At 42.4% G+C, this 14561-nt stretch overlaps 1 protein-coding gene across 1 annotated transcript in view; it reads left to right on the top strand.

Moving 5' to 3' along the window:
• LOC111151718 (EF-hand calcium binding domain 5) overlaps positions 1 to 14561 on the top strand; it is a 119408-nt gene that overhangs the window by 101078 nt on the left and 3769 nt on the right. Inside the window, exons 19-22 of the mRNA XM_022509880.1 lie at positions 123 to 226; positions 2964 to 3217; positions 4387 to 4673; positions 5071 to 5167. Coding sequence (XP_022365588.1) covers positions 123 to 226; positions 2964 to 3217; positions 4387 to 4673; positions 5071 to 5167 — 742 coding nt within the window. The remainder of the gene's footprint in view (positions 1 to 122; positions 227 to 2963; positions 3218 to 4386; positions 4674 to 5070; positions 5168 to 14561) is intronic.

Below are 14561 nucleotides of genomic sequence, written 5' to 3'. Positions count from 1 at the left end.
CAAGCCAGAGATCACCTAAAGTTTCCCAATTTTTTTCCTGTTTTTCTGTTCCCAAAACCTTTAATGGGAAAATGAGATCTAATGATTCCTCTCCGTGTTTGAAATCTCTTCCTCTTTTCAAGGATTCAGACTATGTTTTACGCAATATGATGGTTACCGGGCACCTGGGTCTAACAGAAATCCACAGGAACCCCCCTACAATCTTCAGGAAGACATGCATCTTCAGGTATGAAAGATATCTTCATGTCTGTTTTATCTTTCTGCCAAAACACATCCCTGTAGCATGTTAGTAGCTCTGAGAGACACAGCGTTTGCCTATTATTAGTATACACCTGAATACTATTCTAATTGGGTTTTCAAGGAAAAATTCCTGTCTGCGTGGGATGTGTTAACTCCTTTCCCTTCCAGTCCTTTTGAAAACAGATTTCACTGGCATTTTATATTGCCTGTTTTTAAGCATGATAGTGTTTTATTTTCTACGCTTTTCTTATAAACATGGAATTCAGGATTGTGAAAAAACACACCCACATCACTTATCAAAGCTCATCATCTTAATGTTAACAAGCCTGTGAACGTGTGTTTTTTATTTAAAAAAGAGGATATGGTCTTTAATAAGTACCCAGTCCAGATTCCTTTGAATGCCTTTCACCTGGGGGATGCAGGGTGCACAAACTGTGGACAGGTGCAAAACAGATCTTAATGATGGACACACGTATTGCAAAAGGGACAAGCTGCTTGTTAGAAGTCGGTGCAGCTGAGTGGAAAGTAATCTAGCTCTGTCTAGGAGGCTGACTTGACACTTAAATACATGTTTTAATTATAAGATTTAAATACAAGATTTAATTAAACCTTAATTTGGCCTCATACCTGACTGTTCACTCAGGTTTAATCTCTTTTCCACATAGTTAGTTATTCCTTGCTGTGGTCAAAAGTTTTAGGAGAGGGGCGCCTGGGTGGCTCAGTGGGTTGAGCCTCTGCCTTCGGCTCAGGTCATGATCTCAGGGTCCTGGGATCAAGCCCCACATCGGGCTCTCTGCTCGGTGGGGAGCCTGCTTCCCCCTCTCTCTGCCTGCCTCTCTGCCTACCTGTGATCTCTCTCTCTCTCTCTCTCTCTCTGTCAAACAAATAAATGGAGTCTTTAAAATATATATATGTGTATATATATTTAAAAAAAAAGTTTTAGGAGAGTCTTTTTAACCCCCAGACTCATAACCTTTGATTCCTCTGCATAACTTAGAACAGGTGTCTTTGGAGGAACTTTGTTGACCAATCAGCTTTATGGTTGTGCCTAGAAAGTTTAGGGTGATGCGTCACTACTGTGGTTATCATTAGGACACAAAGTGGTAGCTCAGCAACAGGAAGGGGTGGGAACAGCAAAAAAAAAAAAAAAAAAAGGACGTAATCTTACCTGGCATTATGGGATTACTATTATGAACCATAAATATGCCTTTTGAGGCTATGCAAAGCACCAACATTTTTCAGATACCTCAGAAGAATGACATCTTAATATCAATGTAGATTGTGAAGGGGGAGGGCACCCGGGTGGCTCAGTCGGTTAAGTGTCTGCCTCCGGCTCAGGTCATGATCTCGGGGTCCTGGGATCAAGTCCTGCATGGTGCTCTCTGCTCAGCGGGGAGTCTGCTTCTCCCTTTCCCTTGGTGCCTTCCCTCTCTCTCAAATAAATAAATAAAATTAAAAAAAAAAAAAAGATTGGGAAGGTGAGAGAAGAAATGTGTCTATACCTCACTACAGAGGGAAGCAGCTACTATGTTTCAACGAGCATCTCAGGCCCCTGGAGGGAGCAGTTCCATTGATGCCCTACCCAGAGCCCTAATGAACCTCTTGCCAGCTGCTACAGGTACAGCTGCTAGTGACTCAAACTGGAACCTTCTCTGGAGGAGAGCCCTTGAGTGATGGGAGCCTCACTAGGTGCACCTCAGAGTTATGTAAACACACACCCAAAACATCTTAGAGCCAATGACTGGTAAAAGACCTCTCCCTTGCCTCAAGGTGGGGCAAATTCTTTGGCACAATTTGCCTTCCAGAGCTCCCCTTGAGATGAGACTGAGACTAGCCTTCACATTCTTTTTTAATTTAATTTAATTAACACATAGTGTATTATTAGTTTCAGAGGTAGAATTCACTGATTCATCAGTTGATATGACACCCAGTGCTCATTACATCACGTGCCCTCCTTAATGCCCATCACCCAGTCACCCCATCCCACACCCCCCTCCCCTCCAGGAACCCTAAGTTTGTTCCCCATGGTTAAGAGTCTCTTACGGTTTGTCTCCCTCTCTGATGTCATCTCCTTTTATTTTATTTTTATTTTTCCCTCTCCTCCTCTATGCTCCTCTGTTTTGTTTCTTAAATTCCACATATGAGTGAAATCCTACGATGATCGTCTTTCTCTGACCAACTTCTTTCACTCAGCATCATACCCTCCAGTTCCATCCACGTCCTTGCAAATTAGCCTTCACGTCCTTAATTAGTCTCTTCTCCTTCCATGTTTTACTTTTCTCAGACCTTGACAGCTTTCTCCAGAAAGCACTCCCTCAGTCCATCCTTTGCGTAAGCATTCCTGTCTCAGGCTCAGCTTCTAGGGAACCTGACCTAACACAGCCCTCATTCCATCCACCATCCAACCGACACTTACGGGACAGTATATAAACAAAAACCAAATACCTTCAGGTAAGTATATGTGTAGCAAAGACAACGGAGCAGAGCCTCACTATGGAGAGTGACTTCACACTGATCGGTCAAGGAGGCTTGTGTGTCCGATGCGCGAGCTGGGGGAGATAGCTGTGCGCAGTCTCGGGGTGGAGCCATGCAGGCAGGTCAAACAAGGCCTGGCATGGCGGGAGCACGGTTGGCAGGAAAGAGAGCTACTCCGTGTGTTCGGACGGAATGTTGTGAGCAAGCTGATGCTTTATGATCTTAGGCTCGTTTGGTTTGGGTTTCAGAGACTTCCTCTTCAAGTGTACAGACAGTTCCGAAGTTGTTTTGGCCTCTGTCTGTGGAGAAAACCACATCATAATTCCACTCCGTGAGAGAACAGGAAAAGCTCTGGGAGTTCTTGATTTTAACATTGGCAGGAGTAAAATGTTGTTGTATCGGGAATTTAAAGATCTACAGAAAATGATGAAGGTGGTCCAAGCTGCCTGTTACGAAATACTGGGCGAAATATCTGGAGAAATAAAGAAAAACTATGTCCTAGGTATTGTGAATGGGGCAACAATCTGAATTCCTGGGTTTAATAAATGTGGGGGGAAATCACAGATTGCAGTACATTTCCTAAAAGGAATTGTTACAGTACACGGCCCTTTCTACGTGAAAGGAATTCCCTCATGCAGTATTGGGCTAATGAGTTGGTCTATAAATTAGAGCAAAGGGTAAGAAATCTCATTTTCTTGGCTGGAATCATATGGTTTCAAACTGGGAGGACTCATAAAGGCAAAGTAGAACTAGCATTTATTAAATGCCCCATTATGGAGCAAGTACTTTACGTATGTAATTTCCATTAGTCTTTGCCATAACTCTTGGGTGAACGGTGATAACTCATTTTATCAGTGAGGAAAGTAAAATTCAGAGAAACAAAACAACTTGCACCAAATCACACAGTTAACAAGTGGAGAAGCCTGGATTTGCACCCCACTTTGGGGGCTCTGTCCATTATCTTGCACAGTATTAGTTAGATGAAGCATTTTGTTTTACATATAAAGAAGCTAACATCCATGAAAGTCATGGCCCAATCGCAAGCTAGAGGCAGAACTAAAACTAGACCCTAGTGCTTGTGATTCCACACCCTCTAGGCTACTCAACACAAAAGCAGTTTGGGCATCATGGAGGGAAGAAGGAAGCATGGAAACCTTTGACTACCTAGAATAAATAGAGTAATGTTATGTGGGATTAATCTGAGAGGTTTCTTGCCATTAGACAGGGTAGGTTAAGTAGAAAAAAAGAAGAAAATACATGTCTTTCGAGCATCCACTCTGTACTTATCCACTAAGTGCTTTTACTACATACATCATCTCATTTAATTCTCACAGGTCACCAGGGAAGTAGGGATCAACCCCATGCTCACAGCGAGGAAGAGGGGGTTCAGAGAGACAGAACTAATAAGAGGGAGAGTAGGCATTCAAACTAAGGTCCAACCCTCACACCTCAGTTTTTACCTTTACTCAAAGCCCCTTCCTGTGAGCTTCACCAGGTGTCATTCCATTTCCACGTTTTGATTTCATCACTAGAGAAACTCAGATTGTTTAGAACCATAGAATATGGTCTTCTTTTTCCTGGGTGGGGGGGGAAGAAGTTTACTGTATTGTGCTCAGAATGCTGTGAAAAACTACTCTACAGGCTAACCAACCATGCGGGATATTGTTTCAGAGATTGAAAATGTAGGAGAAGTCCCGCGGGCAGGGGTTCTCTTCTTCCGGATCATGCTGCAAGAGCTGCAGGAAAGCCTCCGCCTGCTCACCTCCCTCGACTTTGTGTCACTGCTGCTCTATGATTATAATCTCCCACCAGAGTCCTCGTCTCTGTCAGAGAGCAAGGCCCAGGAGCTGGAAGCTGGCGTGAAGCTGGTGCATGACCTCCTGACAGCCGTGATCTTGTTCATTCATCCAGAGTTGGAATCATCAGGTGACTTCAGAGATTGGGAAAAGTGTAAACGGGTAAGCTGTTTTCTTCTGTCTTTAAACACTCTTTTTTATCGAAGAAGAACCCATGCAAGCTTAGGTCTACCAATCAAGATCGCACAAATTCTAAATGTACAAATGCAAGAATTTATAATGTGAACATTTGTAACCAGCATCTAGATCAAGAAATAACATCAGCAGCATCCCAGAAGCCTTCCTTTGTACCCTCTCCCCTCCCTCACCTGCCACACACACACACACACACACACACACATACACTCCAGAGTGACCAGACCAGATTCCTGACTTCCAACACCATAGATTAGTTTTGCCTGTTTTAAAATTTATGTACATGGAATTCTGTAAACTGGTGAATTGGGTGCCCTCCTTTTACTTGCTGGTGCTTCCATAACTTTTGTTCTTTTATTCATAGTATGTTAAGAGTTACCTAGTCGTGAATATCTGTGACTTTGACCCGACTGCTAAAAATGTGCAGGTTAATTTACAACTCATCAGTGAACTTATCAGAGGTAAGTTTACACTTAATTGTGGTCCAAATCTAACAGCAATAAAACGTAGTTGCAATTTGGATATTCAGATTTTTTTATTACAATTAAGTAAGTGGCTTATAAATACAATTTTTAGGAAAAACAGTTCTGATTGTAGTCCTCTTAAAGACACTTGTCTATAATTGACCACATTCCCCAAAGTGACTGTTCATGCCACACATTTGAGAATTCCAAATCACACCCATCTCCCACTTATTGACTACATGTGCATTATTTATTAAAAAAACAAACAAACAGAAGTGAATAGGGGCTTCAGTGAGGATGGAAAACAAGCACATTAAGAAAAGCTATTACTATCTTTGGGTTTCATTGAAGAACCAAAGAAAAGAACAGATCATGACTCTTTGTAGACTACTAACAGACTTTTTGGAGAAGGAGAATCAGCAGGAATCAAGAGTAGGGAGACTTCCAAGCTGGAGAACGTGATGAGCTCTTTGGCCAGAGAGAACAGGTCACATATAAGAGTAAAATCCAGGGGTGCCTGGGTGGCTCAGATGGTTAAGCATCTGCCTTCAGCCCAGGTCATGATCTCAGGGTCCTGGGATCAAGCCCCGAATTGGGCTTCCTGCTGAGTGGGGAGCCTCCTACTCCCTCTCCCTCAGTGCTCTCTCTCTCTTGCTCTCTCTCAAGTAAATAAATAATTTTTTTTAAAAAAAAGAGTAAATATCCAGAGTGAAATAAGTGAAGGGATTAAGAGAACCCTTATGATGAGCACTGAGTAATATATAGAATTGTGGAATCATTATACTGTACACCTGAAACTAAAATAATACAGTATGTTAACCATACCAGAATTTTAAAAAATTTTTTTAAAGAGTAAATATACCTATACAAGCATACATTCCTCCACGGGTGTATGTCATCTCCCCAAAGATCTCAGGCCGTTTGTGTGAATGGACCAATAAGGAATAAATTTAAAATTTGTTTCTTTTTTTTGTTTGTTTCTTAGCAAAAACTAATCATCAGTTGAGAAAATGGCTCTGTAGAAAGTGATGGCTAAACCTGTCCCTTTCCTTCCCTTCCCCCTTTCCTACTGTCTATGGAGACTCAGGACTAAGTCAGACGGGTTTCTAGACTTCTGAGATGTATACGAGGTCAAGAGGCTCAGAACCAGAGAGACTCTGAGGAGAAAAGGTCAGGAAAGGCAACCCAGAGGAAGACACCACAGTCCTCGAGGTGGTTGTGGCAGGGGAAGGAATAGCAGTGAGCCGGGGCAGACAGAGAAGGGAGAGAGATCTTCTGGTCTAGGAAGGCAAGGTACTGTCTGAAGTTTGGGAGGGCTGGGAAGAGGAGAGAAGATGACGTCCAGAGAAAAGTTAACATGAGTTCTTGGGGACCATGAGTGAAATGAATAAAGATTAGAATTTCTATTTGGAGTGATTCCTACTGTACCTTAGGACTCTGGGCTGATTCTCGGGAGCCTCTGAATTAATTCACAGATGTCACACGGATCGCTCCTTTTAAGGTGCTATTCAAGGGAAACAGTAATATCAGCCACAACAAAAACTAATACTTGTTTACTGGATCTCTGTCTCTACTCGTTCCATCTTTGTTTGCTCACAATTCACTAAAGACTTAAAATCCAGAAGAAATATTCTCTAGGTCAGTGCCTTTAAAGTAGATACAGTCCCCACCATGAGCCCCAGAACACCCTCCCCCACCACGTGAGACCCGTTGGTCCAACTGACATTCTCCCTGTGCCCCCTGCTCCACTTTGGTCGCCCCGAACGCACCCGCCCCTCAGCTGAGAACCACACCCTGCTGCTGGGCTCACTTGTGTCCTCTCCGACTGATGTTTCCTATTCTTGGGCGAGGACGCGGGCACTCACAACTGAACAATCTAGTCCTTCTGTCGAATCGGGGCTGGGGATATGGAGCAAGCCCTCCCACCCTCCATTTTGCAAGTGTGTTCAGGATTTGTGTCCTGCCCTTAATCACCTCATCCCCAGAAACATATTCTGTGACGTCATCCCAAGGCAGGTTCTACCTCCGACTTACCTATCAGAACCACCTCCCATTACTCATTTTCGCTCCTTTGTTCGAGAAAACATGCAAATTTCCGCCTCCTTTGCCTGACCCCACATTTAAATTGTGCTGGCCAATTCCCAAGCAGCCTGGATCGGCAAGGCTCCCACCACTTTCTCTTTTCCAACAGTGTCCTCAGGTGGCAGGAACTCCAACTGCAGTTGACAGAAGTGGATTCAGTCACAACTCAATAGCGCCCCCCCCCCCCCCGCCCACCAAGTTCCCCTACCACCTGGGCCAAAGCTGGAGCGTTGTCATGGTCTCTGCAGCAATCAAGAAAGCTCACAGGCCACCCAGATACCAACCCCCTCTCCTTCAGATGCAATTGTATCAGGAAATTCTAAGCTCTCCATTTGAGGAAAGGAAGGGGAACGTATTGGGGTAACTTTCTGTTTGTACAGGAAAAATAGGAACCTTCTGGAAGGGCAATTTGTTGCTCAAAATGTATCTGAGCCTTCTAGCAGTGTTAACTCGGGCCCCATTCAAGAGCCCTACTCAGCAGGAAATACCAACAGTATCTGTCCCTTCGGCCCATCTTGCAGAGGGACTATTAACATAGCTCCTAACCCACCACACCTTTCAAACTAAGGATTTTTGCCAAGAAGGTAAAATCGGGGCTGGTGATGTGTCCACACTTTCTTAGGACTTCTGCTGCCAACTTTCACTCTACTACATCCTAGTTCTAGAAAGGAATATATATTTTTAATGTTTAGAAAACATTACACATTTACTTATTATTTTTTAATTTTTGGTCCTAGATTTATTGAGATACAATGACATATACATGATATTAGTTTAAGGTGTACAACATAATGATTTGAAATGGTCACCACAATAGGTTTAATTAGGGGCGCCTGGGTGGCTCAGTGGGTTAAAGCCTCTGCCTTCAGCTCAGGTCATGATCCCAGGGTCCTGGGATCGAGCCCCACATCTGGCTCTCTGCTCAGCAGAAAGCCTGCTTCCCCCTCTCTCTCTGCCTGCTTCTCTGCCTGCTTGTGATCCCTCTTTCTGTCAAATAAATAAAATCTTTAAAAAAACAAAACAAAAAAAACAATAGGTTTAATTAACAACCATCCCCTCATATAGTTACGAGATTTGTTTCTTATGAGGAGAACTTTTAGGATCTACTCTCTTAGCAACTTTCAAATGTACAGTATAATATTGTTAACTATAATCACAAGGCTCTACGTTACATTCCCAGAATTTATTTATCTTATAACCAGAAGTCTGTGCCTTTTGACCATCTTCACACATTTCCCCCAACGCCTAACCCCCGTTTCGGGTAACCACCAATCCACTCTCTGTTTCTATGAGTTCAGTTCTTTCAGATTCCGCATAGGAGTGAGATCATACAGCACTTGCCTTTCTCTGTCTGGCTTATTTCACTTAGCATAATGACTTCCAGGCCCATCCATGTTGTTGCAAATGACAGGACTTCCTCCTTTTTATGACTGAATAATATTCCATAGCTTATATGGACACCATGTTTTCTTCATCCATCCATCGATGGACACTTTGGTTGTTTACATGTCTTGGCTTTTGTGAGTAATGCTGCAAAAAACAAAACGGAGGTGCAGATTCCCTTTGAGGTAGTGATTTCATTTCCTTTGGTTATATACCCAAAAGCAAAATTGCTGGATCCTATGGTGATTCGATTTTTAATATTTTGAGGAACGTACACTGTTTTTTATAGTGGCTCTACCAATTTACATTCCCACCAACCGTGTACAAGGGTTCTATTTTCCCCACATTGTCGTCAATATTTGTTACTTCTTGTCTTTCAGATCATAGCCATTCTAACAGGGGTGATATGATATCTCATTATGATTTTGATTTGCGTTTCTAGAAAGGGGTGTTTTATATTCTGGTGGAGTTCCGGGCAGCAGAATCCCACCTTTAGATTGAGGCAATCATCTATGAAGGAGCATTGAGCAATTTTGTCCAGCAGGCTTGGCTTCCCAAGGCTGTGCCATTGCACATGAATGTTGCTGACATACTTGCCTATAGGGATCCTGGTGACTCAGGTGACCAATGGACCAGGACCCAGACAGCTGTGCGTGCAATAATGCATCAAAAGCACTCCCAGAAGTTGGCCTCTTCTACCTGAAGACCCATGACCTGACCTGACCTGACCTGATCTAGTCTCCTCACTCTACTTTGAACCTCTGCTGCCAACCTTGCCAGCTTTTTCTGTACCTTTTTTCCCATACCTTTCCCATGTTCCCCTCCCTGGGGGTTTGGACAGACATTGTCTACCAGGAAACGTTCTCAGATCTAGAAGCAAAAACACTGTCTCTCATTTCAAGTGTGACCAGAATCACTTTGGTCTCTAGAGCCTGTATTTCTGGCCATACTTCTCCCCCATGTCTAAATCCAAGGGTCTTTAAGTCCACAGGCACTGGTCTCTGCAGGAATTCCCCAATCCTTCACTTACCCTACAAGAGCCCTAGAGCTCCTCCTATGTCAAAGCAGCCAGAGCCTCAGTGTCATTACCATCTATAAAGAAACTCACCACAATGATCCTCCAAAGACAGCCATGGAGGGAGATACCCCACCGTCAGAAGAAAGGGCTGCCAGACTCGCAGCCCTGATTAACTCTGTCTTCAAGATTCACCTTCCCCAGGTGATCTTTCCCTAAGTGCTACTCTCTAGCTCCCTCCATGACAAGAGTGGAACATGTCTCCATTCCCCACGGCTGAAGATGAGACAGGAGTGTTCCACAAGATTCTCCCACTTTCCAGAAATAATCAATATGAATACAGCACTGAACTGAATCCCAACTGTGAGGTTGTGCCATGTTCTTTTCATTTTTTAAAAGATTTTATTTATTTGTCAGAGAGAGAGAGATAGAGAGCACAAGCAGGGGGAACGGCAGGGAGAGGGAGAAGCAGGCTCCCCACTGAGCAGGAAGCCTGATGCGGGGCTCAATCCCAGGACCCCAGGATCATGACCTGAACCAAAGGCAGATGCTTAACTGACTGAGCCACCCAGGCGCCCCGTGCCTGGTTCTTTTAAATGAGTCAAAGTGAACTGGATAAAAAGATACCAAGAACATTGTTTTGTCCTATTAATTTGGATCCTCTGTAGACTATCACTGGTTTGGATTTGCAGTTCTCTACTACCTTCTTAGACCTAGTTTCTTGGATGGTGATTCCTGCTGGGCTTTGATGTTTTCCTACCTGTAGGAAGAAAGCTGCAATCACAGTAGACCTGAGTTTAACAGAGAGCCTGGAGTGTGCCTTTTATGAAATGCTCCCAGATGTCAGGCTCAGAGGAGGAAACATCTCATTCAGTTTCAGAATAGATTCCTTTTGTCCTGGAAAAAAAAAAAAAAAACAACCCTCTTAAAGGGCCCTATTAGTGAAGATATTGGACAAGTATTCATTCACACACTGTGTGGGAAACTATCTTGTGGTTCAGTAAAGACTTGGGGCCTTGATGCTTGACCCATTTCCTATGCATGCAGACCCCTTCCATTTCCACTCCAAGTCCTCGAGGGGGGAAGAAGAAAGGAGAAAAAAGTCAAATAATGAATTCTCTTTCTGCTCCTTACCATTCCTTTTGATTTTAAATTTTAAAGTTTTCCAACAATAGTCATCGAATTTAGAGAAACAACCTGGTTTTATTTGTCTAGCTACCATCACTGATGCTTTAATATCTGATAAAGCCTGCTAAAAATCAGTTTAATGAGAACACTTTTCTATTTAAGGCATATGTAATTTGCAAGATTTCCTTGACACATTTTTTTCATTTTAGTGGATATTAAATAATCTTTTATCATGAAGGATTAGAAAAATTATATTTTTATTAAGGTATTTTTATTTTTTTATTTTTTTAATATTTTATTTATTTATTTGACAGAGAGAGATCACAAGTAGACAGAGAGGCAGGCAGAGAGAGAGAGAGAGGGAAGCGGGCTCCCTGCTGAGCAGAGAGCCCGATGTGGGACTTGATCCCAGGACCCTGAGATCATGACCTGAGTCAAAGGCAGCAGCTTAACCCACTGAGCCACCCAGGCGCCCCTATTAAGGTATTTTTAAAAAGTCAAAAAGAACTAAAAGCCTTCCAACAACTAGCTCATCCCTCTTCTCTTTTCTCACTGTCCCCAGTTCCCCTCACCAGAGGCAATTCTTTCTGACCCTTTTGTTTCTTTTTTTTTTTTTTAAGATTTTATTTATGTATTTAACAGAGAGAGAGAGAGATCACAGTAGACAGAGAGGCAGGCAGAGAGAGAGGGGGAAGCAGGCTCCCTGTTGAGCAGAGAGCCTGATGCGGGGTTCGATCCCAGGACCCTGAGATCATGACCTGAGCCAAAGGCAGAGGCTTAACCCACTGAACCACCCAGGCGCACTGTTTTAAGATTTTATTTATTTATTTGACAGAGAGATAGAGAGGGAGAGAGAGAGGGAATACAAGCACGGGGAGTGGGAGAGGGAGAGGCAGGCTTCCTGTGCTGGGAGCCCAACGTGGGGCTCGATCCCAGGACCCTGGGATCATGACCTGAGCTGAAGGCAGACGCTTAACCACTGAGCCACCCAGGTGCCACCCCCCCCCGCCACCTACTTTTGACTGTTTCTTCGGACACTGGCACATTTCTTTATTTCTAATATTATACAATATTGCTATCTTTTCATTCATCAGTTTCAACCTTGTCAATTGACTTCCTCTTATTACAGATGAAAATTTAGTTCTGTTGTACTACCATTCTCTTATCCTATCTTCCCAAGTAATTATATTACCATTTGAGGTTAAATCAAAATGCAGTGTTGACATGATTTTTGCCTATGCAAATATTATCTATAGCTGAACACCATAACATATTTGGATGCTCCTTTTTCACTTTTTGTTTATCCTGAATTAAATAATTAGCATATATATATGTATAATTGCTGAATTGTCTTGGTATTTCTTGATAATTCCTACCCCATCCACATGTCTTTCCATCTAACTTCCCAAAAGGGAAATTTGGGGAAAAGTTTTATCAGATGACTTTTTTAGTTCCTTTTTTTTTCTTTCTTCAAGACATCCATTCTAGAGATCATAATTCTCTTTCTATCTAGGATCTTCCTCCACCCCAAACCTGCTACTCGGCTGCCTTCCTGAAATTCATTCTGTTGCTATCATAGGAGTTTACTTTGTCTTGTTCAGAGGCAGCAGATCCCCAGTAGTTTTCTGAGAAAGCGTGGGTGAATGGTAAATTTTTTGAGCCCTTTCATGTCTGAAAATGTTTTATTCAGCCCTCATATTTGATTTGTAGTTTGCCAGGGAACATAATCTTAAAGACAGTGCCTCCTTTTCTTTCTTGAGAAATGGAGATTATAATTCACAGAGCACAAATTTCACCAATTTATAGTGTACCACTCAGTAATTATTAGTATATTCACAAGGCTTTGCAACTATCACCACTATCTAATTTTAGAATATTTTCACTGCTCCAAAAAAAGAAACCCAGAACCCATTAGCAGTTACTGTCCCTGGCCCTTCTCTACCGCAGCCCCTAGAAACCACTAGTCTACTTTCTGTCTCTAAGATTTGCCTTTTTTAGCTAGTCATTGCATATAAACGGAGTCATACAATAGGTTGCCTTTTGTATCTGGATTCTTTCACTTAGCATAATGTTTCAGGGTTCATATTTGGTCTATGTATCAGTACTTTATTCCTTTTCTATGGCTGAGTAATATTCTATTATATGGTTATACCAAATTTTATTCATCCATTTATCAGTTGATGGACATATGGGTGGTTCCTACTTTCTAGCTATTGTGTATATAATGCTGCTATAACCATTTGTTTTGTGGGAGTGTGTGCTTTTAGTTCTCTTGGGTGTATGAGGAGGAGTGGAATTACTGAGTCATATGGAAACTCTCTGTTTAACTTCTGGAGGAAGTAGCTACATTGTCTGAAGAAACTTGAAAACATCCAAGATTGCCTTTGAGATGTCTAAAGTCTTTCTGAAACCTGACACTGTGCATGTGACCTCTTTGTTTTTGTTTTGTTTTGTTTCTTTCTAGAAGCTGGAGAATCACTCCCCTTCTCCCCCAAGACTGAAATTTCATAAGACTATGCTTTGATATGCGGCTGTTTGCATCCATTGTTCTGACCATTCACTGGGCCTTTTCTCTTGTGACACTCAGGTCCTTAAGTTCCGTGTGATTTCTCCCATGGCATCCGTGTTGCGACCGAAGGCTGTGCCCTCTGTGCACTGCACAAAGGTGCCCTGCTGAGGAGGTGGCTGGGGGCTGAAATCTAACCAGGATTCCATTTCCTCAAATGTGTGCCTTAGCTTAAGACTATGTCTGCTTAGAGGAGGGGCATCCTTTTCTTTCCACACCTTTTTCTGTTTACCAAGCCGGGTTCACAGAGTGCATTCATCCATGCTAGGTGTCTTTTTCTCATTTACATAAAGGTGACCCAGAAGGTGGTGGTGACCCTGCCCTCCCTCTTCTGTGTTCCTTCTTTGGAACTCCTATTATTCAGACATTGGCTCTCCTAGATGAAGTCTCTCAACTCCCTATATTTTCTCTCCTATTTTCCATCTTTTGTCCCTTTGTTTCACTTGCCGAGACGTTCTGTCAACCTGATCTTCTAGTCTTATTGAATTCTTGTTTCTGCATGTTTTAAGGTCTAAGAGCCTTGGTTCTCTAAATACTTCCTTTGCACAACATCTTGTTCATGTTTCATGAGTGCAACATCTTCTCTCTCTGAGGGCATTAATGATAATTCTTTCTGGAGTTTTCTTTTCCCTGTCATTTGTCCTTTCTTTCTGTTTTAGTGTTTTGGTCTCTGCATCTCATCTCTACAACACACCACTGGACAACTTCCTCTCTCCAACACTAGAAATTTGTTTCTCAGAGAGGGTAACACAGTAGGTCTCTGGGCTGGGGGACATCAGACACAGTCGAGATGGAGAGTACCAGAGTGAAAACGGGGAAAGCGTGAGAATGTTTACTGAATATAGAGACCTCTATAAGCTTTCTCCACAAAGCTCCAGACAAAAAGGAGAAAACAGAAGGAGCAAATAACTGATACCTGTACCTTTGGGTGTAAGAAAAATATCGTGGAACTTTTATTTGTATTATTTTATCCCACTATTGCCTAACTTCTATGTTTTGTTTTTAAATATTTCAAAATAAATAACATAAACAAACATATATCGGGGCTCATGCTCAAACTTTGTTACTGATGGAGGCACATAGTCAAAAGAGTTCAGAGGCCACTGCATTAAACTACAAATGTTTGTAAAGTAAATTGCATTGATTTCAATTCTCCACACTTGATTTATAGCTGTATCATGAAAACAAGCCAATACAATGTGATATACCATACAGAA

This window comes from Enhydra lutris, unplaced genomic scaffold (genome assembly GCF_002288905.1).
Source record: "Enhydra lutris kenyoni isolate GAN:26980312 unplaced genomic scaffold, ASM228890v2 scaffoldscaffold26, whole genome shotgun sequence".
Lineage (NCBI taxonomy): Eukaryota > Metazoa > Chordata > Mammalia > Carnivora > Mustelidae > Enhydra > Enhydra lutris.
This window is presented reverse-complemented; position numbering and strand designations above follow the sequence as displayed.